The sequence below is a fragment of the Hippichthys cyanospilos genome, chromosome 17 (assembly GCF_059441005.1).
Source record: "Hippichthys cyanospilos isolate Australia breed blue-spotted pipefish chromosome 17, RoL_Hcya_1.0, whole genome shotgun sequence".
In the NCBI taxonomy this organism is placed as follows: Eukaryota; Metazoa; Chordata; class Actinopteri; order Syngnathiformes; family Syngnathidae; genus Hippichthys; species Hippichthys cyanospilos.
Window position 1 is genome coordinate 5453836 of NC_142385.1, and position 26452 is coordinate 5480287.

The following is a 26452-nucleotide window of genomic DNA, read 5'->3' on the forward strand; positions in this document are numbered from 1 at the left end:
TATAAACATTATAACATGTACCATAAAAAAGGAGGAATCCTTTAATATACGTTCTCTTCAAACAAAAACACTGAACAAGAATAATATTTAGAGCCATAGTCTGTAGTTTTATTTCATTTTCATCAATCATTTACTGAGCTTTACAGGACGCTCTCAATGTTCTCAAAGTCAATTGATTGCCTCAAACGTGGCGTGCGAAAAAAAAAAAAATATTTATACCTTGGTAATTTGATTTTTGGCCCAGTGTTCCTCGTTTTCCATTTTTGGCCAAACATTTTCATTTTGGTGCATCTTAGCACTACTCACTAAATATGGATGTGGTGCATTCAAACGCAGTTGTACATTTCACACTAGGGCAGAATAGTTAGTCGATGTATTAAATGTAAATAAGTCAAGTCAAGTTTATTTGTATAGTCCACAGTCTCAGAGGGCTTTACAGGTAAAAGAAATAAGTCATAAGGAAAACATTATAAACACACAACAGCATCCCGTGAACAAAGCTCACAGAAGGGGAATGACCCCATCTGGGGAAAATAAGAAACCTTCAGAAGGAACGCAGGTGGGAGGAGATCCCTTCTAGGCTCAACAAGTTGCACTATATGCCAAGTGCTAAAAATAACACATAATCATTCTGTTGATTAATAAGCCCACTAATGAAACATAAATTCTAAACTTGCCACTGTTATATATGAGCATTATATTATGAAACAAAAAAATGCAATACATTCAAATTAGTCCCCTTCAAACAGGCATTGAAAATATTGGAAAAAAAAAAAGAGCCATAGTATCCTTTTTTATTTAATTTTCATCAATCATTTACTGAGTTGTGCAGGATGCTGATTGTGATGTTACAGTCCAATCCCAAAGTCGATTGGCTGCCTCGAGGGCGATGTCTAAAACATTTGTCATTTTTGGGTGCTTGGTTCTCGGCCCAATGTTTCTCATTGACCATTTCGGCCAAACATTTTCATTTTGGTGCATCCTTAATTATTATACATTTTAACCTCTAGACATTTAATCTTCAAAATGTATCACAAAAAAATGAACCATGATGCCTTGAAGGACAAACATAACATCATCATCAAATAATTGATTCATTGTAACATCCAAACCACCAAAATGTGGACGCATTAGCTTGACTCCTCTTCGACCAATAAAAATCAACTCAAAATTACAACAAACTCAGTTGTCGCACAGCAGTAGAACAATCCGATTCATCACATTCCATAGATCCCATTACATCAGGTGGTATACCACATCATCAACCTAGGATGTGGTCAATTTTGGATGACCGTAAACCCCGTATCCTTTCCATGAACCAGAAAGTGAGCCAACCCACTCGTGTGTAGGTTATTAAGTAAACTTGTGATTGTCCCCACGATTGAATAGAAGTTTTGTGTTGTTCGAAGTTCAATGCAGTGCTTGGAGAAAAATGAAAAAAAAAAAAACAACCCCCATCATCTTCAGTTCTGAAAACACAAAACTCAGCATCTGTCAACTGTCAGCATCAGTCGCTTTGCTCCCTCAAGCATCTGCCACTTGTTTTGGTTCCCCCGTTTGCACATGTTCCCATAATGCTTTGCTCCTTTCTAACTTGATTTCAATGACTAATTCATTTACCTGGGCTGAAACGAAGATTGGCAAGATGTTTATGAAATGTCATGACGCCCGAGGCTCCAAGCAGACATTATGTATGGCATCTGCATGCACTATAATGGTGATTGCTGCAGGTATTAACTGATTTATCCAAGGCTACAGTTTGCGTGTTGATATCTTGAGTGACAATAATCTACATTGTCAGCGGGTTGATTCTGTAATCTGACGACATAATAACTTAATTTCAGAGGGTATTGACATTGAAAGGCCACGCAGCCTCAGCAGGTAGAAACATGCTGCGCTTTCAATTACGAATGAAGAGGCTCATCCTCTGTTTATTGTCCATGGTCCTGCAGCTTATTTGGTAGGTAATTACATAAAATGAGCCAATTATGCTTTGGCCGTTTCCAATTGCGGCTTGATAACTATTTGTGAAAGGCAATTTATAATAAGCAAAACTGAGTGAGTTGGGAATACATTATGCAGACGTTGTAGATCAACTTGTTTTCACAAACTAAAGCTAAACTTAAAGTTTTTAGCAATTGTAAAATGGAAATGGAAATGAAAAATGGATATTTTGTCTATAATCAGTGAGATGACTGAATTTTTTTTAATGTGTGACCATGCCCTTTGAAAACACATTTGCCAAATTGTTTTCGACTGTAAATGACAAAACGTGCTCAACTCTGTGACATTCATAGGCTGAGGTATGATTGGTTGTTCTCAAGGGTCTATGCACAGAGAATGTATTAATTGTACATGAAATATATTTTATGAAATTGATTATAGACAAAATAATAACTTTTTACGGGTTAAAATAGTTAAATATTTAAAGTATACCTTTAAACAATCAATGAAAAATAATCAATTTGTGAGAATTCAGAATGTCACATGACCAAACTGTGTGTATACTGTGTGTGTATATATATATATATATATATATATATATATATATATATATATATATATATATATATATATATATATATATATATATATACACACCTGGGTTTGAATGTCTGGACTGTTAAAAATGTAAACTATGTCTTTAAGATTGAATGAGTTGAAGGCTAAAGCATTTTGTAATTTTCAAGACCAAACCTCTTGGTTTTCTGATAAATGGGTGCTCTTTGGGAGGTTTTTTTTTTTCATTGTTTGTGCCAGACACAGCAATCTATAATTTAGTTTTGTCACGATTTTGATTTATATTTGGGTTCGCATTACATGTAATATCAATTACCCCTTGGCATGATTTTGACTCATTATGTAAGAAAAATGATTTATGATGGGGACAGAGTGGGATTTTAGATTAGCCTGGATGCATTTGGGATTTCTGGTACGCATTAAGGAGGGGAGTGTTGGAATGTATACAAATGAATAACTTGTCTCTTGAGAGATTTCTATTTGTATTGCTATGTTAATTAATAATGTGGTCAAAGTGCAATACAAATAATCTGTGAGAACCATAGTGATGAAACATTTATTGAAAACATGCCAAATTGTGTGTGCTTCTTGTTTATTCTTGTAAGAGTCTTCACCACTTCAATGTCGAATGTCTTCGCTTTCAGATTACATGCTTCATGCTGAGGTCGGTCAGTTGGTCTGAGTGTTTTATGATGTTAAAAAGTTCTATTATTGTTGCTGACTTGGAGTTGGGCTCAGACGCTATCGATCACTACTGCCTTTTGAAATCAATGTCAAAAGTGAAAAGAAAGAATGAAAGTGTTTGTTCACACAAATTTTCCAGATCCATCCAATGTCAAAAATATCCTGAGGTTGTTTTCACTTTCAGTTTTTCCTTTTCTACCACCTTCTACCACAATAGCTTGGTCGTTTCTGCCAGCCTACACCTCTTGATATATTTGAGAAGATTTAAATCTTCTCAGATTCCCAGGTTCTGTTCACACAGAACAAAATTTTATCCATACCTTTAAAGTACTTATATTTGAATATGTTACACCCTGATCGCTGTATGTGCTGTTATGATTGTAGTTTGCTTACCCATGACCCAAACAGCTGCAAGCGCCAAAGAACATGAATGACGAATGGAGATTTGTGGTTAGATAGCAACTGGTTTTGGATGTTTGACTGAGAGCATGCGAGAGACATTTAACATGAGAGAAGCTTTTTATTGATGGTGCTGTTAGCTGACTTTGATTTACTAGTCCAGATTAGGCCAGAGAGTGAGCATCTTTCAGCAAACAGACACAAACACAAATGTGAAAACCTTGTGATTTACAATGACGGATGATCCTCATCTTTCATGTTTACAAGTGCAACCATTCCCTTGAGGATATTGACAGAAATTCACTTGCGTGTGTCTGGTTGACTTTGTGTGAAGGACCAGCACACGGTAGTCTGTAAAGAACATGCAGTTTGGATTTTAGGCTCATTTTTAGTTTGGACATTTTTAGAGACACTTTTGCATTGAAGAAATTGATTCATTTATTACCAACCTAGTTAAAATATATCTTTGACATAAAAGGTCATCGATGTCACTGAATGAGTTTTATCTACACAATTTACACATTTTACAAATTGTTCGCTGGTGTATATATATATATATATATATATATATATATATATATATATATATATATATATATATATATATATATATATATATATATATATTATAGTGAATGGGGTAATGTTACATTTAATTGGACCTTCTGTGTACAACTGAGAATCATTGTGTTCACTGCTGGTTTGAGTACTAACTTTTACATCAATCTTTGATGGGAGAAATATACTTAACCCTTGTGCATTATTTTGTAAAATCATTGATCTTTTCAGATCAAAGGGAAAGCATTTAAAAAAGGCTTGAGGGAGCTCAAATTTCTCCCAGGCGGTGACAACGTTTCAAACTTCACAATGGCACAGCATCTTAATTATCACACCATGGGTATGCCATCCATTGGGTGAAATGCTGCAAGAATAATGTGGAAGAAAATGACCCAAAAATGATCAAAATCCTGCACAAGAGGTAAACATGTTCCCAAATCTAATAGTATTTTGGCAATCATGTCCATCATGAAATATACAACTCCCTTTATTTAACAACAGAAAGGAACATTTCCGACACCATGCTCAGAGAAAACCCCAAAACAAAACTGTTTCTTCTTGAGAAAACCAGTTGCCCCTGCCACAACAAATGCATATGTCCTACAAAATTTAGTGATTAATCATGCCAGTCATTAATTTGAATGGGCAGGCGGCATCACAATTCATGACCACATTGAGAAAACCTTTCTGGGCACTATACAGCATTAAGAAACAAAGGTGATGACACATTAGTCCATTCGGTCCATAGTTTTTGGCAGCACTTACCAGCAATGACTGCTAATGGACATGGACAACAAATGATAAATGACACTTGTCAATAGCTACTACCCTTATCTCATCTCAACAGAAGCAGCGTCTGTGCTCAGAACATGCCTTACACAATGTGTGTGTGTATGTGTGGGACTAAATCACCTCATGAGAACCACTGAAAACTAATGTGAGCTAGAATGCAAAAAAATAATTGCAGTAGATATAATTAGATGAAGAGGAGTCTATATCAAAGTTTAGTTGCAATATGACATTTATGGTAGGGAACAGTCCTTTATTGGAGGCAGCACTTTGCTGCTTCTCAGTGCAGCACTGTGCCAAATCCCATTTCCACAATTGCTAAACCCATGAAACCAGGCTTCACCTGCAACAAATGCATCCCAGAAAATGAATGTCAAAAATTGCAGGTCATTATAACAAGTGGATGTTATTCATTATTGCTTGTAAAATAGTGTTAAATGGATGTTTAACAGTATTGAATTGGAACTGAGCTTTTTTTTTTGTCTTATTCCAGTTTTTCTTTTTTTCTTTTTTAAATAATGGTTTAAGTCAATATGCAATTGGAATATCAAAATTTAAAATCATTATCTTTGCCAAAAATGTCGAAACCTAAGTCAAACCACAATTCTGTATAGATACAAGTATAATACAGAAGAACTAATTATTGCAATGTATTATTTAATAGAGCTCCCAGATATAATTGCAATATTAAAACTTAAAATCAGTTTCCTGCAAAATGACAAAACTTTATGAGTATTTTTTACATAAATTGTATAAGAGCAAAAAAAATGACAGGGGATTCTGATAGACCAACTCTATATGTACCACTAACTATTAAAAAAAAAGAAAATACTGCTGTCTGTTTCTCTTAAGCTTGTAATCAATATTTAAATAATGCATTCAGTGCCATGTTCTTTTAAAATAGAAATAACAGTCATAAATAAAAAAAATCTTATCAAATACATTTTTTTAATGGCGGGTAGCTGACTCCCTTGACCAGTGTAAATTTAAAATTAAGCCAATTGAGAACTGTAGTGATAACTGCGACCATTGGATGGCAGAGTTTTCATAAAACTACATATGTATTAGATACTTGAAATTCAAAGTAAGGAAAGGAAATACATTTTTCATATGACACCACCTATGTTTACATAGATATAGCACACAATATTCTATCAGCCTTGAAAGATGAGTGAAAATGTTGAATATACTAAGCACTTTAGAGGTTGCCTTTTCTGATAACGCTTGGGACCTAAAGAGTGAAAAACATAACAAATAGAAAGAATCTTTAAAAATAATTAGCTAATTAATTTTTTGATCCTCAAAACATTTTTTCAATGGACTACTATTGAGCTTAAGCTATTGGAAGAGGGGGGTAGTAAAAGTCTGCTGTCATGCTTCTTAAAAAGTGATATTATTCATTTTACAAGGTCAGCAGCCATCCCTGCTAACCTCAATGCAAAAAAATGATGCCTCTGCAGTTGCAGAGTCGGGGCAAATATCAATCATGATGAGCGACAACACTGCGCTGACATTTCACGGCTCATCTCGCATGTTCTGCAAGTAGGTGATGACTTGTGATGGAGGAGGCCCGAAATTCTGTTAAAGGGTTTTCAAACACCTGAACATCCCATAAAACCCTCAATCGACATTTTTCATTTTCCAAAAACCATTTCCATTACTTGACTGCGATAAAATCCAATTGAAATTTCATATACAGTACTAGTATTCAAGTTGTTTATTAATTATTGTTGACAAGTGATTTAAAAAAAAAGAAGATCTGTAATGAATTGAGCTAAATCATCTTATGTTTGTCTCACTTCAACTTTCAGAGAAAAACAATCAACAAGAGTGGTATTTAGATATCTTACGTTACTATGGTAGACCAAAAGATTGGTTTTCAAAAACCAAAAAGTGGTTTGCGTCATTTATTTCCTTTAACAGATGCAGTTGTAGCCATTTACAATCTGCCGAAATTGAAACTAGTTCCAAGTGCTGGCTGGAGCCTTTATAGCAGGGGTGTCAAACTCGGTGTTATCGTGCGTGGGCCACATTGTTTTTATAGTTTCTGTCAGAGGGCCGGTATGACTGTGAAGTCAGATAAATTTTAATGTGTTTGTCGCACATTTACCTTGTTTTGAAATCTGAGGCTGGTAAAAACTGTTCAAAACAGAAATTGGGGACAAAAACTACTTTATTTCCCCCCTTAAAAAAATGTTTAAAATTTGAAGGCTACTAGCAAATGTGGCATTTTAGACAGAAACTTGAATTCAAATTTCAAACATTTCGCAGGCCACATAAAATGAATTGGCAGGCCAGGTCTAGCCCCCGGGCTTTGAGTTTGACACCTATGCTTTCTAGTTTCAATCATCAGGAGTCAAACTTCTGGTTTTCTTTTTTCAATTGCCAAATAATTAGAAATTAACCATAAAATACAAACTGGCTTAACAGTCAGTTTCAAACTTTGCTTTGCATTTATGGGTTAGGCTAAACTTGCTCTCTTTCATTCCTACAAGCATACATATCTCTCTACCTATATCAAAGGTGCCATAGGGTGCCATTTTTTAAAGGTACAATTACTATTCACCAGACAGACAACTGTGACTTGTTCTTCCGTTTTCATGACCTTCTACTCCTAAACTTGCCCTCATACCCCGCAAGGTTATGCCAAACACAATGACGGCCAATCAGTGTCCGATTCAGGGTGTGATTGACCTTTGATTTCCAATAACTCAGGCGCACACAGTCATGAATAAAAATGAATATAATCACCATCGTCAGTGGCAAACTTGCAGAAATTCTCAAATATAGTTTGGCAAAGAGCATTTCCATGGCTCACTACATCAACGTCATTGTTGCTATCGTTAGCTGTGACTGCAGTCGCAGCAGGGTGCTTTGCATTTATGGGTTGGGCTAAACTTGCTCTGCCTCCTTCTGACAAGCATACATATCTCTCTACCTATATCAAAGGTGCCATCGGGTGCCATTTTTTAAATTTTACAAACACTATACAGACAACTGTCTCTTGTTCTTCCATTTTCATGTCTTTCTTCTACTCCTGAACTTGCCCTCATACCCTGCAACAGGAGGTTATGCTAAACACAACCACAGCCAATCAGTGTCCATTTCAGGATGTGATTGACTTTTGTTTCCCATTAACTCAAGCACATTCTCTGATGAATAAAAATGGTTCTAATCATCATTCAGAGACCCGTGAGAGAATTCAATTAACACATTTAACCAAAAATAACAATGACTGCAACTAATTGATCGTGATGTATCTGTTAATCCAATATTAATACACAAAATGCTCTAGTCCAATGTAGTATTTTTGAGGCAGGAACTTCTCAAATAATCAATCGTTCTCTGAGAAGATCACCACAAAAGTGGCTAAAGAGTAGAAACTAACAAAGTACCAGGACCTAATCGAACAACGATGCTGAAATTCTGGGCTGTGTGCCATTTGAAGTGGGAAATAGAAGCTTTGCTGGGGCTCACTGCGTTAAGCCTCGGCTTGGCTTGGCATTACAAAAATGGAAAGCCATCAAGTTCACCAAGGAGTCCACAGAGCCAGCATCCGAGTTGCTCTGGAACATTAAGGTTGACCCAGAGGTCAATGCAGCTGGGGTCTGATTAGCCTGATTAGGTTGTCTGAGTGAGAGCGTTTGATTAAGAACCAATGATCAGATTGGATTCTATCATAGATCACAAAAATGGACGCATTATTGTTTTTTTTTTTTTTTGTCTTTTTTGTGTGTGCTTGCATAGTCACGAAAGTGCATTATATACAGTGATCCCTCCTACTACTTTCAGTACTTCGCGTTTTTTTCCAGGAAATATAAAAAATATTTCAAAATAAAAAAACATTTAAAAAATTTGCAAAAATGTACAAAAATTGAAAAAAGCAAAAAAGTACATTATACAGTACTGTATTAATCAAATAACAAAGTAATATTAGTTAATAACTATGTTAGGAATTCTTCAAGCATTAGAGTTCGTGACATTTTTATCTTATTTTGAAATGCATTCTTTTCATTTGTCGGGTCGCATTGCTTTTCCGTTTCCTGTTTTACGTTATCTGTGCGTCATTCAGCTCGTTACGGTGACGTAGTGAATGACAACGTAAGCTCATATTTATAGTTTATTATCATTTATGTTGATAACGCACGCAACTGCCTATGTTTAGTAAGCGATGAATGTTTATTCTGTTTATGTGTTCGTTTGTGTAGAGGTTGCACTTTATAGTTAGTAGTTGTTAGTTGTTGCTAACCCGCTAATGTCGGCTAATAATACAGTAAATTCAAATATTAAGTGTTTATATGTTAGTTTACTGACTTTAAGATTGTTGTTAATTTATTATTCAACAGATACTACATGATGACTTGCGTGTTCTTTCACCGGAGTCTTGGTGCGGATAACCAGTCCTGAGAACAAATTCTCAACAAATTAAGTAATATTAGTTATTTAATGATTATACAATAATGTTAATAATGTTAATAAGGATAATGTACTATTAAGGAAGAGGAGAAAGGAAATAAAATAGGCAAAAAATACAACAACAAAAAAAAAGATTGTTTAAGGTTACTGTGGCTATATTGGGGCGTACATAGAAATCGAGGAACTGATACCCTACTTCGCGGGTTTCAGACTTCGTGGGGGGTTGACAGCCCCCATTAACCGCGAAGTAAGGGGGATCACTGTATATGTATATATATATATATATATATATATATATATATATATATATATATATATATATATATATATATATATATTATTGAGCTCATTAGCATCCATGGCAAAATAGACATGATTATGCATTATGCATTGCCTCCAAAATTGGCATTTTTTTTTTTTTTTTTTTTTATTGTCCCAGCTAAAAAGAAGGAAAAAGATGTGATACTGATATCTCATGGCACCACCACCAATTTTGCAATCCCCATCCTTTTTACATCATTCTATTTCCCAGCATTGATACAATAGCAGTCGACAGTGGCCAGTTCAATTGCACACTGTTACTTGGATCATCTTTCATTTTGTTAGACCAGCTGTGGGAGTCTCAAAATCTCTCAAAAGCACCCAGAATCACCGTCTACTTTTATTTAAGCCAGTTAAGTAGTAGTCAATGAGTTATGAGGAAATTCTCACAAACTTTTCTCATCTGTGAAGTCAAGAATCTTTTTTTCCAGTGGACATTTTTTAATGTGCCGATGTGGTCATACTTTGCATGATTTAATTAGAATATTGTATGGATGGAGTAAAATGCATGCATGTGGTTTACTGAAAATGGCCAATGTCATAAAAATCATTACACACTTTCCATCTTTTACTTTCTAATCAAATTGCAGCATAAACAGATATATACTGTAGAATGCCCTTGTAATTGAGAGGTTAATGTTTTCCCTCATTTACTGTGCTGACATATACACACCTTTTTAAATAAACTAAAATAAAACCATTAGGAAATATATGTAAATCTCAAAGAAAAGCCTAGACAAGTAAAACACTGAAATGAAATAATAAATGCTACTTATTATTTAGAATCATGTATGCATTCATCTTTAATCTTTTGTGGCATCAGGTTACAAATTATGGAAATTCTTTTGATTTTTTTGTAATGATATCAACAAAGAATCAATGGGGAAAAAACACTAGGGATCAGAAATTTCCAGCAGTTGATCAGAATATGTAAAATTTCAAAATGCAACAATTCTGACAGCTCTATGTGATTCCAAATTTTTGGTACAAAAATATTTGTTGTCCAAATTTTGGACCATATAAAAAAAAATTATACAGTAATTACAACTTTAGAGATGCAGTTTAATAAGAATTATATTGATTCCATTGAGCGGAGTTTTAAAACATCATGGAAAAAATGCAGTGTGTATAATTTTCAAAGTGTGTGCACAAGGGTTGAATCGGATAAGGTGATACATTTCTTGATGTATTTATATGATATTTGCATGTCTGTGTGAGTTAATTAATGTGCTCTGGGAAGGTGAAGACAGTCCAAATCCATTATGTTATTGATGATTGAAAGCTTGGAGCGCACTGAGCGACACAATAAACTGTGACATAAAGGCATGATTGCAAACAAAATTACAGTAAGCAACTCACTCCCACACACTTGGCCGTTGACCCTTCCATCTAAACAATAAATGGTCTTACATTTACTGTATATAGCGCTTTCCTACATTTTCGCTTGTGATTTACTCTGACAACTCATTTATCTACTGATGATGGAGCATCAGGAGCAACTAGGGGTTAAGTGTCTTGCTCAGGGACATTTCGCCATGTTCATAGTGGTCAGGGGCTCAAACTCACAATCTCTAAGTTTGGAGATGATGACTCTACCACTGAACCATGCCACCCAACAAACATGCTGTGATGTTAAAAGTGAACCTGCTGGTGTGCCCTTATCAAGGCTCTGCATACTGCCCTAAATTATTTTTTTACTCAACCATTAACAAACATGGCACAGTTGTAAAGGAAGAATTTGACTGGCCTGCAGCTACTGTATATTATCACAATACAAAGAGGGGAAACAAGTGAGAAATTAAGGAGATTTGCGCACAGTGTGCATTTCAGTGACAGGCTCACCACTGTCACCAGGTTTTACACTAATATATATATATATATATATATATATATATATATATATATATATATATATATATATATATATATATATATATATATATATATATATGTGTGTGTGTGTGTGTGTGTGTGCGTATGTATGAAATGTTCGGGATAAATTAGGTCCAACAAATTAAATTCGCCACATATCAGAGACTACAGTCCCTTCACATTTACAGGAAAAGGCTTATCTCACCGGCAAATGAACAGCCAAAATGGGTCAAGTCAATGTAATCAGCTTGGAATATCAATAGGCCTTTCCCAGTCATTGATGGAAAAAAACATGCGTGTTCAGATGACTTTTACAGTGATAACCTCTAATTTTAGTCTGTCAGACTTCTAAATTAGTCGGTAGGAATGACAGAAGTGCCACTGCTTTTATGTTTCTCAGTAAAGACTGAGACAAGAAGTCCTCGTGTTCTTTAACAAGCTCATCACAGATGGGGATTGCTTGAATTTAAGGCTGACGTTAGCAACTCTGTTCCATTGCTGTACAGTGGTACCTCGGTACTCGACCATAATCCGTTCTGAGGTGGTGGTCGAGCACCGATTTGTTCGAACACCGAAACCAATTTTCCCATAAGAAATAATGGAAAGTATGTGTGCACAAGTAAATGTGCACAAGCAGTACATGATAAAGATAAAGATAAAGATAAAGATAAATAAAGCATTATAAACCATTTTGTATAATTTACTTACGTTTTGGAGAGTGGTTGATGGCATACAGGAATGGATGTGGAGAGGACGGGAGGGAGTTACTCCTTCCATGATGACGCTAGCTAACTGCGACGCGAGGTCGGACACTCGTACACCACGTTCATATTTTGCTATAATTTCCTTCTTCGGTTCAATAGTGGTCCTCATTGTTTTCCTCTTTGCCTTCCCCTTATCACTGTCTTTCTTTGGACCCATTATTAAGGGCTAGAGCAACACGAAAAAGTTTAAATCCGGGAAGAAATACTCGAACAAACGTCTTACTCCGCTGGCGGTCTGAGTTGAACTGGCGCTTACCCGCTGGCCGAGAAGGGCCGAGGAGCGCGTTCGGGTCGGCTCGGCTCGGCTCGGCTCGGCTCGGCTCGGCTCGGCTCGGCTAGTCGAGAACCGAAAATCTGTTCGAGGTCCGATGCATTACCTACTTGAATTTTTTGGTCGAGCACCGATTTGGTCGAGTATAGAGGCGGTCGAGTACCGAGGTACCACTGTAAGCTTGACAAAAGCAATGGCTATGTAGCGTTCACAGGTTGAGACAGTCCCCTCTTGTACTTGAGAAGTAAAGTAAATGAAATTTGTAGTCACTTTTGTTTCATGCAAAATTTTCAGCTTCAGCTGAACTTGAACTTGTCAAATATTTACCATTTAATGTTTTCTACAGGAGAACAAAAATATCCCTTTGCAGGTGAATTGAAAATAACAAGCAAATGTACTTTTCTTGTAGGAATGCTTTTTTTTTAGTATTTTGGTTTTTGGATTAATTTAGTCAAATGTCAAATCAAGCACTTTGTCATCCTTACACCAAGTAGCAATGTTTCCCACATGTTTACATGACAAAAGCGTCTACTTTTTTCGCATGATTTACTAGTGTGAAATGGCGTTGCGTTTCTCACCAGATTCCTAATATGCATCGTGCTAGCTGTCAATTGAGACCCATTTTGAAAAATCAGAAAAAAAAAGGATTTAATTTGGTTTGAAATGGCCAAAAATGACATTTTGACTGCTAATTGATGAAAATTTGCTTCAAATTTCACACCTGAAAAAGTAAATAATGTGCTTGTTTCTAAGTTTACTTGAGTTTGTAGTCATGGATTTTTATTTGCTTGGTATTTCACTGGCAGCATATTGGAAGAGTGTAGGGCTGCATAATTAGTCGAATTTTAATTGCGATTGGGATATTGGTTGCCTTGATGAATTAAGCTGATCCTCATTTGAAAGGTCAAACACTTATTTTGATTACAAGTAAAATCAAGCACTTTGTCACCTTACCACCAGGGGGCAATGTTTCCCACATGTGTGCATGACAAAGGCATCCACTTTTTCTCACCCTAATACAGTATATTATTTACCAGTGTGAAATGACGTTGTGTTTCTCACCTGATTCCCAGTATATACCATGCCAGATGTCAATTGAGACCCATTTTGAAAAATCTGACTAGGAAAAAAAAATAATACATTTGGTTTAACTCTAAAAGATATTTCCATCAAAGCCATCATCAATAAAGAGTTTTTAGACACATTTTCACTTTGTTACATTGATTATTTACTTCCACATCTAGCAAGAAAGGAAGAAATCTGTTTCACAATGAACACTGAAGCTACTGCATCACAGCATGTATCGAGAATTTGAAAGTGGAGCAATTAATCACCGTTAGGCAACATGTTTTCATGTCTAATTACTCACTTGTAGAGTTTTTTCCCCTAGACACTGATCCTTGTTAAATATGGATGGAGCTCCTATTGTTGCTGAGACAGCATTTTAATAGTCCCCGAAACCTTTGTCTTCATCAATTATTGTAGTTCAGTTCATATTAACATTGCCTTTCATGCTAATCTTGGTCACTTGAGAGGGACTTTCCATCCTTTGTTCGTATACAGTCCATGGAAAAATTGCACAAGTGCCAAAGGGATTACAATTTAGATGCAGTGAATATTAAACAGTCCATTTGCAGCACCAAACTATAATGTATGCAACAAATGCTTTTTTTTCTGCCATTTCCTGTGTCCACTGGCCTTTTCCTGCTTTTTGTTACTGTAATCACGATACTATCAAGCGTCATGATGAGTTAGAGGCACTCCGCAAATGGCAGCCAAGAATGTGCCACTGTGTGGATTCATGTATTTAACCTGTGATGTTTTATCAAGGAATCTTTATGGTCCACCTGAAAATTCGCAGTAAAACTGTTGCACTCTTGAGACTCAGAATAAAATCATCAAAGGAAACCTCCACAGAGCAGCGAAACACTTCCTAATCATTTTCAAAAAGGGAAACACGTTACCGCCGACTATTCACAAATGACTGACCCTGGAAAAGGCAATTTATTGCAAAATGTATTTTTCAAAAGGCTGCCAGTGTAAACCAAGGGACCATTTCTTTTTGTTGATAAGAAAATGAATAATGAATAAAATGTCAGTGAGAAACTCTGATTTTATAGTATATGGTTTTATTTGCTGGGTATTGATTTGTGCTTAACACATTCATAATAAGTCGATATTTTCAATGCAGGGTTTTAAAGTTCACAGGAAAATAACTACTTTTATGTGTAATGTATTTTCCCTTTCACCATCATTTAACCGTTTTCTTTTCCACAGTTAGTGGCCTTCGTTTGAGAGAAGAACTGACACATCATGAAATTAGCAGTGCGCTTTCAGTAACATTTGAAAATTCTTAAATGTAATGAACATATTTACAAAAAAATAATCCTGACAACAATGTCCTTTTTTGTTTTGTAAATATCATACATGAGCTTTTGAGGGGCAATGTATATATATTCATTAGTATCACAAAAGAAGGAAGTTCAAACTTCTTTTTATGCAAAACTTAGTTATTGTTTTTTTCTTTTAAATCTTGCACCCGCATAAACTACATATATCTAAAAAAAACCTCAAACTAATAAGAAAAACAATATCTCATTTGTGAAAAAATAAGTCACATTAAGCTAATAAACCTGCCATAAAGCGAATAAAGATGAACATAATTTAAATAAATATGCCTTATATTTCCAAGATACAGAGTACAGCAATAACAGTCAGTTGCAACCATCTGTATTAATACTTTAAATCAGGAGTTCTCAATGCATCGATAATGTTCAGTCAATTGATTGTAATAGTGGTTTTAGTAGATTGCATGACATTGTGTGACATCATAAATAAAACAAAATAATTACTATGGATTCAAACATCCATCCTGTTGCTGGAGAGAACCCATGCAGGGTCAGGGAGAACATACAAATTCCACACAGGAAAGCTGGAGCAAGGTGGATTTGAACTTGGGTACCTGAACTGTTAGGCAAATGTGCTAACCACAGCACTACCGAGCCACCCCAAGTGCAAGCGACATGACAAACGCTAACTGCAGATGAAAATATGCAACAGGTTGTATTAATTTTAGAAAAAGCACATTTATTAGTATTAGGCTTAAGAATATCCATTTTCTATAGCCCTTCATCCTCACTTGACCTCTTTGGCTTGTTGGCGACTATCCCAGCTGGCAGGGTACACTCTGAACTGGTTGACAGCCAATTGCTGGGCACGCAGAAACGAACAATCATTCATGCACCCAATCACACCTAAGGACAATTTAGAGTGCCCACTAACCCTATCGTGCATGTTTTTGAAATGTGGGAGGATGCCAGAGTGCCCAGACAACCCATGCAGGCTCAGGGAGAACATGCAAACTCAGCACAGGAATGCCCTACCAAGCTGGAATTTAATTTGGGATTCTGAACTGTGTGTTGGACATGTTAACCACTATTCCGCCGAGCCCCCCAGGACGAAGAATAAATATTTCTTTATTATCTATACTTCTGCATTTATTGGTGTCCATGCAGTGGTAGATGATCAAAGCAATAAAACTCAAGTACGGTAGTTTAAGTATTTGTTCATTATTCCAATGTAAAGATATCTTGCATAGTTTTGGGCGTGTCTTGTACTTGCTAGGTGACGTTTTGGAGTTGCCGTCCTTCGAAAGACTAAGCTAAAAAATGCTAACGGCAATTAGCATGCATTCTATCTTTTTGTGGTGACATCATGCTAATTCTCACTCATTGAGGCCGAGCCAAGATGTTTACGTTGCACTCCCTATAGTCTCAATGATTAAAGCATAAAAACTCAAGTACGGTAGTTTAAGTATTTGTTGATTATTCCATTGTAAAGATATCTTGCATAGTTTTGGGCTTGTCTTGTACTTGTTAGGTGACGTTTTGGAGTTGCCGTCCTTCGAAAGACTAAGCTAAAAAATGCTAACGCAATTAGCATGCATTCTATCTTCTTGTGGTGCTGAGTTGTATCATAATTTAATTTAATAACAACATAGAATGATGTATATAAACATATATTTTTACATATATATAGTATTTTTTTGTTAGTTCACAGAAGACTGAAAATTATCCAGAGGTGTGAATGTGTGAATGCGTGTTGGTCTGTGAGCATGGCATTTGGCTGGCGAGCAGTCCAGGATGTAGCTCACTGCTAGCTCAATCGTGACGCTAATGAAGACAATCGCGATAGGAAATGGATGCCTACGTCTGTGGACATTCCCCTCTGTCACACGACAATAAACTGCTCCAGTTTCCTCTAAAGGAAACATTTACAATAAACATCTAAAATTAGTATGCGAGCATCTCGGTTGGATGTGAGAGCTAATCCAGAATCGCAGTGTTTCCCTGGTGGCCCCTCATAAATATCCACATTGACAAATGCATAATTCAGACATACTGCTTGTTGCATTACATAAAAAAAGAAACAAAAAACAGTCTGCATTCTGTCTTTGAATAAATGGAGACACTTACACTCACTTTATTACAAATAAGGGTGCCATAAAAACAGCTTTTAGGCTCTTACAATAAAATAAGTTAGAAATACTATTACTACTACTACAGCGATTGTTAGTTATAAAAATAACTTAGAACCCTGCGACATTTAATTTTTAATCCTCATACTCGAAGGACAATCTGTTCTAGGTCACTTGTTTGACTTGGTTGGTTAGATTGCATTAATGGAAATAAAAGTGATCTGTTCGGCAATCAAAACCATTGTAAACAAGAAACCGTTGAAACTCTTTACTGTATTTTGTTTATGAAAAACTGTGAGTCGTAAAAAAAAAATACTACTTCAGGAAAGTCTAAGAATTAAAGGGGCCCTATAGTAAAAAGTCAACGTTTTGGAGCTTTTAACCTTGTTTCACTGTTGATTTGTCACCCGAAACACCCCTAAAGTGTTATTTTCCTTTATCGGTGCATTTCCAAGCATTCATACATCCATCCATTTTCTATAGTCGCTTATCCTCACAAGGGTCGCAGGCTCGCTGGCGCCTATCCCATCTGGCTTCGGGGAGCAGGCGGGGGTCACCCTGAACTGGTTGCTAGCCAATCGCAGGGCACACAGAGACAAACAACCATTCGCATGACCAAGCATTCCTTGCTTATTCTGCACGACTTGAAGAAAACTCATGAGAACAGAAGAATTTCATACCTCCTCTACTACACCCCATATACCACCCGTGCAAGGGTAAACACATGCCAACCTTTACCACGTCTTTTAGTTTAGTCATAGTTCTGGAGTTGAGGAAGGAAGATTTTGCACCATGTCAGCCAAGTAAACAGCAATGGTTAATTTATTAGCTACAAAGGGTTATGCTTTATGCCGAAGTAGGGAAAATTTGTGTTTAGAAGCACATATCCTGACTATTAGTAGTAAACGATTCACCCGGGGGCGAAAATATTGTTATGGATACTGGGTTCCCACAGAGACTGATTTGATAGAAGGAACGTGTGTTAGAGACATGGTTGTGTTTTGCACTTTAATTTCACTAAAACGGTTCAGTTTTTGGCCCTGTTAGTCTCGTGAGAATGAATGGTTAGTGGATGGCTAGATGTATGGGTATTTAACTGTGGAAAGTGAAAAAATACCATGATATTGACACTTTAAAGTAACATTATCAAATAAAAAAAAAGTATCAACAATTTGTAATAGCTTTCTTGCTCCTTTAACACCATTATTTTCTTGTGTAATGCAAGGTGTTTCTCCTGAGATTTTGCGCTAAAGAAGTACAGCTAATAATGCATGAACTTGCCTTTACAAAGTGCATATTTTTTCCCCCAATTACCTGTCAAGTTACTATTTAAACAAAGTAAAACTATTACGGCTTTGTGCCGGTGATCTCTCAGCTGCCGCAGGGAGGAAATACAACTGCGTTATTTTTGTAATGCTAAATTTAAAGAAATGACCTACAAAAACTTGCCTACCTCACAAGCTGCTGTTGTGAGCACGCAAGGAGGCCGTGTGCGTGAGCATGAAACTCTCGGTACACTGCTGACTGCTTGCGGATGGCGAGCGGCGTGGCGAGCGCTGTAAACGGCCCCTCCTGTCAAAAAAACTTCCAGCTGACCAGGATCGGTTGTGCTTCCTCAAGTATTCCTTGTAGTTCTTGGTGAGCAGTGTGTATAGGAATGGGTTGATGCAGCTGTTGGAGTACGTCAGACATGTCGTCAGGTAATTGATGTTGCGCTTGGCTGTGGAGGACAGGGGCAGTGAGGGATGGTACTGACCCAGGAGTTGCCATATCCAAAAAGGCAAGAAACATGCCCAAAATAGGAGCACGATGGTGAAAATCAGGTAGAGAACCTGAGGGGAAAAAGATAAACTGTTTAAGATTACTAATAAAGAGAATGCCATCAGCTTTTTCGACCATGGGACGTGACATGCACACACACACACATAGACACATTTTGTTTTGTAAACATTTGCTATTCAACCCCCCCCCCCCCAAAAAAAAAACCAAACCAAAACAAAACAAAAAATTCTTCAGTTGCATTTTTCTGTTTATTCATGCATTACAGGCTCATTTACCAGCATCTTTTTCAACAGGTGCTCACATTCTTGTGATGTGACAGTCACAATGAACCAAGTCTTTTGAACGGCTCTTGAAGGTGAGCAATGGCACTCGAATCTTTGGAAGGAGCACTTTAACCCCATGCCCACCCTCTCCCATAGTGGCTTTTAGCTCTGGAGCGAGCGCCCAAAAAAAGTCACACAGAGGGACTGAGAAGGGGAGGGAGGGGCAGAGAAGGAGGCGGGGCTAGATTGATTGATGTGGTAGAGTCAAAACATTTTGGATACAGTGTAATCACAGTGTATGCTAGCCAATGTGTGTTACTTGTCATGCATGTTTATAACATCATATATTATTTTCTCAAGACAATAAGAAGTTGTTGAATGTTATTTCATTTTAGCCTTCTCAATATGTCAAAATAAAGTCATATTTCGTATAAGTTGCCCTAATATATAACATGCCCTAATATATGTGTTATAATATCTGGAAAGAATATGATATTAAATGTACCATTCATTGGGACGTAATTCTAATTCCAGTGGATATTTTATGACTAAAAAAATGGATGTTTCAAAATAAACTGAAAAAGAAAGAAGCAGTCTTTTGAAAGGCTTTCTTCTTTACCTTTAATCAGATGTACCTTAGGTAGGGTTGTCGAAATAAAGTTTTGTTGCACTTTTTTTCCTTAAAGTATAGTAATATGTCGTATAACACAATGCACCTTTTGACCCAGTGTGCCCAAAAGTATGCATGGAAATGTTCAAATATAGTCGAATGCAAAATATGTTTTGAAGGCTCTTTCTGAGATGGTCTCATTATACATTATAATACACACACACACACACACACACACACATATTTGTATATATATATATATATATATATATATATATATATATATATATATATATATATATATATATGTATATATATATATATATATATATATATATATATATATATATATATATATATGTATATATATATATATATATATATATGTATATATATATGTATATATATATATATATATATATATATATATATATATAATATAATAATAATATAATATATAATAATTGAAAGTCTTTTTCACTGTCTTTTTCAATTGCCTCGACAAGCATGCTGTGTTGGTTTGAAAAGAAAACGCCAGATGGGCACGCACATGACCTAATAGGGCTCCTATGTGCGCCATAACATTTTGCAGTTTAAATTGTGGGCACGATTCTCACAGCTTGGAGAGAGGGTGGTCACATGCACACCTACATGCACCAAACTGCATACATTGGCCAAAAAAATGAACACTCAGTATGGCTGAGGCACCTTGATGGCGAGAAGAAATAAATAATAAATCTGGTTTTAGTTTGGCAGAATAAATTGTGTTTTGTTTTTTTTTTTGTAAAATTGATCTGGTTATTTCTGGCACCTCAAATATAGAATAGCCCCTCCCCCGGGAAACTCGACAGCCTGGTGTTGCCATGACACTTATGCAATGCCATTGCTTTTCTGTCCATGATCTCACCTTTGATCCTTTTGCACAAAACCAATTTAATGGAACTGATAAGCATTTGAACGAGACTAACAGCTTACCCTTTTGTGGGAAGCCCCTATTTTCTCTTTGAAGGACACACGTCATGCATTTTTTCAAAACTTCAAACAATTTCCACGTGTTTTAAGTACGTGTCTTCTCATGTTTTTGTCAAAATGTCAAAATAATGCTGAGTTTGATGAATATGACAATGGCTTTAAATTGCACAAAGTGTGAAGAAAAAGCAAAAAGGATTGTCAAATGTATTCTATCACTACATCTGTTAACAAACCGCTTTGGACTTCCTCTAGGCCTCCTGCCTGACAATTCATATGTCAACATTCTTCCACCTATATATTCTCTATCTCTCCTCCTCAGTCTGGCCTCTTTGACTTTATCTCCAAAACCTCTAACGTGCTGTCCATCTGATGTATTCCTTCCCGACTCCATCCATCTTGGTCACTCCCAAAGAGAAGCGCAGCATCTTCATCTCCAGCTATGCCTCCTGTCTTTTCCTCAGTGGCACTGTTTCCAGGCCAAATGGTCTCACCACAGTCTTGTACACCTTTCCTTTTATGTTAGCTCAAACTTTGAGAGCATTGTAAGATACTATGCTTGTAATATGTTATTTTACAATTCTATCATCAGGAAAATACCGTAGCAGCCTTGTCATTTTTTTGTTTGGTTGTTACTAGGAATAGTTCCTGTATAACATCACACCATAACCCCCTTAGGCAAATTATGAACTTTATTATCCAATTTTTCTTAGCCCAGAAGTGTGCTTCATTTTAGTAACTGCAGTATGTTGAAATTCAGATTAGGAAAAAATGTAGCTGTTTTTAAAGGGCATAGTGGTAATGGGTGTGACGATAATTTTTGTCGCATGGATGTTTACAGCATCGCTGCAATTTGGCCAGTGCCCTCATGGTTTTCCAAATTGTGGATTGCAAGTTTGGAGCTGATGGCCTCATCACGGTCACTCAGATGGCTTCCTGCTACGTGCCACATGTGCGCTCTTATCGTGTGTGCACTTGATACGAGTCCATTGATAGTGGCGTCTGTTGCCAATGTGTTTGTGAGAAAGAGCAAGGCGGGAACAAAGAAATCAATTCATATTCACTCTGAGTCATGTGATGAAAAGGAAAACAGGTTGTGCAGTTCCTGTCAATTAATCACCAGGGTAATACATAGAAAACCTTTTGAAAATGGAACTGTTTGGAAATTTGACCCAAACTGCTTTGGAATCTTGGCTTGGATACCTTTAAAAAGAGAGACATAATATGGAAACATAACTTGTTATCATTTGTTGGACACATATAATCTCTGGAGAGTCTGAAAAAGTAAATCCTTTGTGAACTCTCTGTATTGGGAATTAAGTCTATGAATAATTCTGATGCCACACTTCTCCACCCATTTCTTAGCAACTAAGCTAGTTGAAGATCTACTGTTTTCAAATCACGACAGGAAGCCAAATGCTAACCAGAGCTGCAGTGTTGGTGAGTGTGCTATTAAGGCTTATTGCTTTATTCTGTAAATGTCCTCTACATGCACCACATGCATGCACCACATGCATGCACACAAATTATAATTTGTTTTAAGTAGTCACAATACCAAGTATCACTTGTACTTTAGATGCATGACATGTCAAATTATAATTAAAAAAAGAAAACATGTTAAGACTAGGGTGGCTCGGTGCCGCCTCACAGTTCAAAGGTCCTGGTTCAAATCCACCTGGCTCCGGCCTTCCTGTCTAGAGTTTGCATGTTCTCCCTGAGCCTGCGTGGATTCCGCCTAATTTTTTGCTGATGCTAATATACTGCTATTCAATTAGCTTGTGATTGAATGATATGGCACAAGTCCCCTGCATTAACTAGGTGTTACATTCAAATGCAGTCAGAAAGTTCAAACTTAGACAGAGAAGAGGTCTATGTCGGCATTACATGTTAATACATGCTAATATTGAAACAGTGTCAGCTTTATATCAATCTATAAAAGCTGACATAGACTAAGAAGCATCATGGGGGTGAAATTACTTTGATATTTTACATAATTATAATAAATGGTCCATCAAGTCATGTTCATCTATAATACCTAATCAAATCACAAAGTGTCTGTATTCCACTTTACATCATTGAATCAAAATAAAGAAAAGAGTAGTAGTTGGACCACAACATGCTGTTTCTGTGGGAAAAGACATACTTTAATGTCTTAGATTGTCATTCTTGTAAGACAGACTGAAGTAAATCATGACAATTCTTTTTACATCTATAGATTGAAGCAGAAGTCATTCATCCATCCATTTTCGAAAACCACTTATCCTCGCCAGGGTCGCTGGCTTGCTGATACAAAACCTAGCTATCTTCGGGCATTAGGCAGGGACACCGTGGACTGGTTGCCCGCCATTCATGCACCCAATTACACCTATGGAAAATTTAAAGTGTCTAATACACCTACCATGCATCTTTTTGGAAAGTGGGAGGTAGTACTCTGAGAGAATCCACGTGGGCACAGGAAGAACATGCAAACTCCACACAGGAAAGCCTTAGCAAGCTGGAATTGAACTCGGGACTCTGAATTATGAGGCAGTCGTGCTAAGCACTGTTTGACCAAGCAGCCAAACAGAAATCAATGTCAATCGAATAATTTTGAATCAAAAAATGTTTTGAATCAAAAATGGGTTCTAAATGTGTTACAAATGGGCACGATTAAGAAGCGTGGAAGATAGTGGACCCAAATGTGGAGGGAGCCCTGGGGGTTGAGGTGCTCAAAAATGATAATTTAGTGAATGAAGAAGAGGCAAATAAATAACAACAAAACAATGCAAAGTAACAAACAAATGCTGAACTAAAAGACTAAACTCACAGGGCTATGTCAGCGAGAAAAGCGACAGGAAGACAACTGGACAATAAGAACAAAACAATAAAAAGTAACAAACAATTTCTGAACTAAAAGACTAAACTCACGGGGCTAAAGCAGAGAGAACAACGACAGGAAGACAACTGGACCATAAGACATAGAAAATGACCTGACAACTAACTGAAAGCAAAATGAGGATTAAATACACTCGCCACTAACAAGGAAACACGAAACAAATGAATAGGAACAAAAGGCAGGGGCTGCTGACTGGACAACACATGAGGGTACACACAGAATGGTGGAAACAATCAAACATCCAAACACTGTGACAAGGAGGACACACCTGTGGCATCAGAAACATTAATTTGAACAAAACCCTTCAAAAACAGAAACCCCAAAATCCTGATCACCCACAACAACGAAAAAAATACTACAAATCCCAATCGAACACGACAAAATCGAAGTCCCTTAGTCACCATGGCTGAAATGCTGATTTCTAGAACAAAACCTAATGGGATCTTAAACTTTAAATAAATAAATATGGAAATAAATACATGAAAGAGATCTACTGACCTTCAGATTTGGAAGCTTGTTGGTCGTTTTGAAAGTCACTGTCTGTGAAACCCAGTAAGTCCGAGCAAGCTGGATGTAAAGGTAGCCAATGATCAGTCCCGGCGCAACAATGCTCGTACAGAAAAGGAAGGTGATGTAAATCTTATAGGACAGGGATGACAAAGTGGGAAGACACATAGCCTTGTTGCCCACCTTCATTAGCTGAATGCTGACAATCATCGGTAACGTGAGGATAAGTGATGCGCCCCAAACTAGCAAAGCAATGGCTTTCCTGTACTTTTTAGAGCGTTTTACCGTATCCAGTGGTTTGAGCACTGCAAAGTAGCGCTCTGTACTCATGATGGTCAGTGTGAAGATACTGGCGTGCATGGTCAGAAAGTCCATGCTAATTAGGATCCGACAGCCAATGTCCCCAAAATACCATCGCTTCAGGAAGTGTGTGCACACTACGAACGGGATGGTGAGCAGATACAGCATATCTGCTAAAGCTAGGTTGATGATATAAATGTACATTGAAGCTGCGTTCCGCATGGAATGGCACATCACCACCAGGGTGTAGATATTTCCCAAGACTCCCACAAGAAACATAATGGAAAGAATAGTGCCAATGGCGAAGGTAGCTGCTGGGTCCTCATGAGCGCTCGGAGTGGGTTCGGTGGCATTGGTGCTCCTTTCCACCAGGACTCCTACAGGCTCCATAGAAACAGTGGTCATTTCCATTGATACTATAACAGAAAAACAAAGAAAAACAATTCAAGGTCCTATCATTCCTCTCACTATATTATACACTATTTATTTCGATGGGAAAGGGGGTTTTAGACTATTCCAACTGATGAATGGCGGATTACGCGCTGAACTAATGCCCAGTTTTAGTAGATAGGCCAATAGTCCCAAACCTTTTCCCTCCGATTAACTCTTGTGAAATATTTTGTCAGCCAAATTCCTCCTCACCAGCACAATGCATTTTTTTGGTTTGATTTATTTCTGTCTCGTCCATCAGAAAATTCAACCACTAATAAAGATGCACATCTATATAAAATTGAACAAAATAAAGGCGTATAATGTTTTGGAAAAAAAAAGTCAAATAACACAATTTTGAAACAAGTTGGTTGATGTTCAAATTAATTTGCTCTTACTTTCAAAAGATTAACCTCTTGTTCTTGCCACTGCATTAAAAAACAACAACAACAACAAAATATATAAATAGAATATTCTGACACTTAAATGTTTGTAACTTTTTGGGCTTGAAAAGTACTGAGTGACTGCATAGCAACTTGAAGTACTATATACTGTTCTATATTTGCTGTGTAGCCATTTATTCATTATTGTTGCGGAAAGCCACACTGCTCGTAGATATGAGGAGACTAACCTTGGCCAACAGCCATTATGAGGAAAGCATACCCTCTTAAGTCTTCTAAACCATCTCTGAAAATAGCTTTCAGCCTGTGACAGGGCTGCTTTAAAACAAGAACGAAACATAATAATTCAAATGTAGTCACGTTGGAGCTATTGTGTTTTTAATTGATTTACATTGCAAGAATAATGACATCATGATAGTCTTGATTAAAGCAAATCACCCTAATGGGTAATATCCTCACTGACAGTGATTTATCTCAGAGTTCTTGACAGTAATATCCGAGTGTATTGCCAATCTATTTTACTTGAAGTCCCTGCTAATTGCTCCGAAGTCTTCAAGAAATTTAGAATGTGTCAAGCCAGAAGCCCTGGGGACTAGCTTTTAGTTAGTTACCCTATCTGCTCTTTTCAACTGTGATTAATTATGCAGGTTATTACCTGTGTTGCGTTTTTCGAAAGAAGCCTTCAGCACTTTGCAGCAGTTCCATCAGCCATGCTTTTGTCTGACTTTTTCCTTCCAAACTTGGCACGTATGTCCAAAATTTCACACTCCATAAAAACAGCTTTTATAGAGTGTCCATGAAGTAGAACAAAAGGTGAATGGGAAAAAGGAATAGTTTTACAGTTTTACAACACAAAACAAACAAACAATGAATTCTCCAATGTGACTAAAATCCAAAATCTCTCAAAGTTAAGGTGTCCAGATGTGAAATGTGCTGATTTGGGTCAGTCCCCCAAGTTCTCCCTCATTGCATTTATGCAGCTTTGCAGCAAAGATGTGGCATGAAAGGGGGAAGGAGAAAGAAAAAAAGATCCAGGATAAAAAGGAAAAATAAAGACAGATCTTCAATGAGCTGACGGCGACAGAGAAATGACGATCAGCCTTCTCGGAGAGGCGCCCCTCAGTGAGTGTGTGTGAGTAAGTGAGTGTGAGGTAGAGAAGCGGTGAGGGAGGGGAGAGGAGAAGGGTGGAAGGGGAGAATGAGTGAAGCTCTCTTACTATAAAAAATGGGAGGGAGAAGATCAGG

The 26452-nt window shown here is 36.9% G+C and overlaps 1 protein-coding gene across 1 annotated transcript in view; it reads right to left on the reverse strand.

The window, feature by feature from the left end:
* uts2r1 (urotensin 2 receptor 1) overlaps positions 1 to 26316 on the reverse strand; it is a 39768-nt gene extending 13452 nt beyond the window's left edge. Inside the window, exons 1-3 of the mRNA XM_088439114.1 lie at positions 25863 to 26316; positions 24069 to 24793; positions 18525 to 18903 (exon numbers count right to left, since the gene is read on the reverse strand). Of these exons, the coding sequence (XP_088295240.1) occupies positions 18526 to 18903; positions 24069 to 24788 (1098 nt within the window). The 5' untranslated portion in view covers positions 24789 to 24793; positions 25863 to 26316 and the 3' untranslated portion in view covers position 18525. The remainder of the gene's footprint in view (positions 1 to 18524; positions 18904 to 24068; positions 24794 to 25862) is intronic.
* Positions 26317 to 26452: the final 136 nt, after the last annotated feature.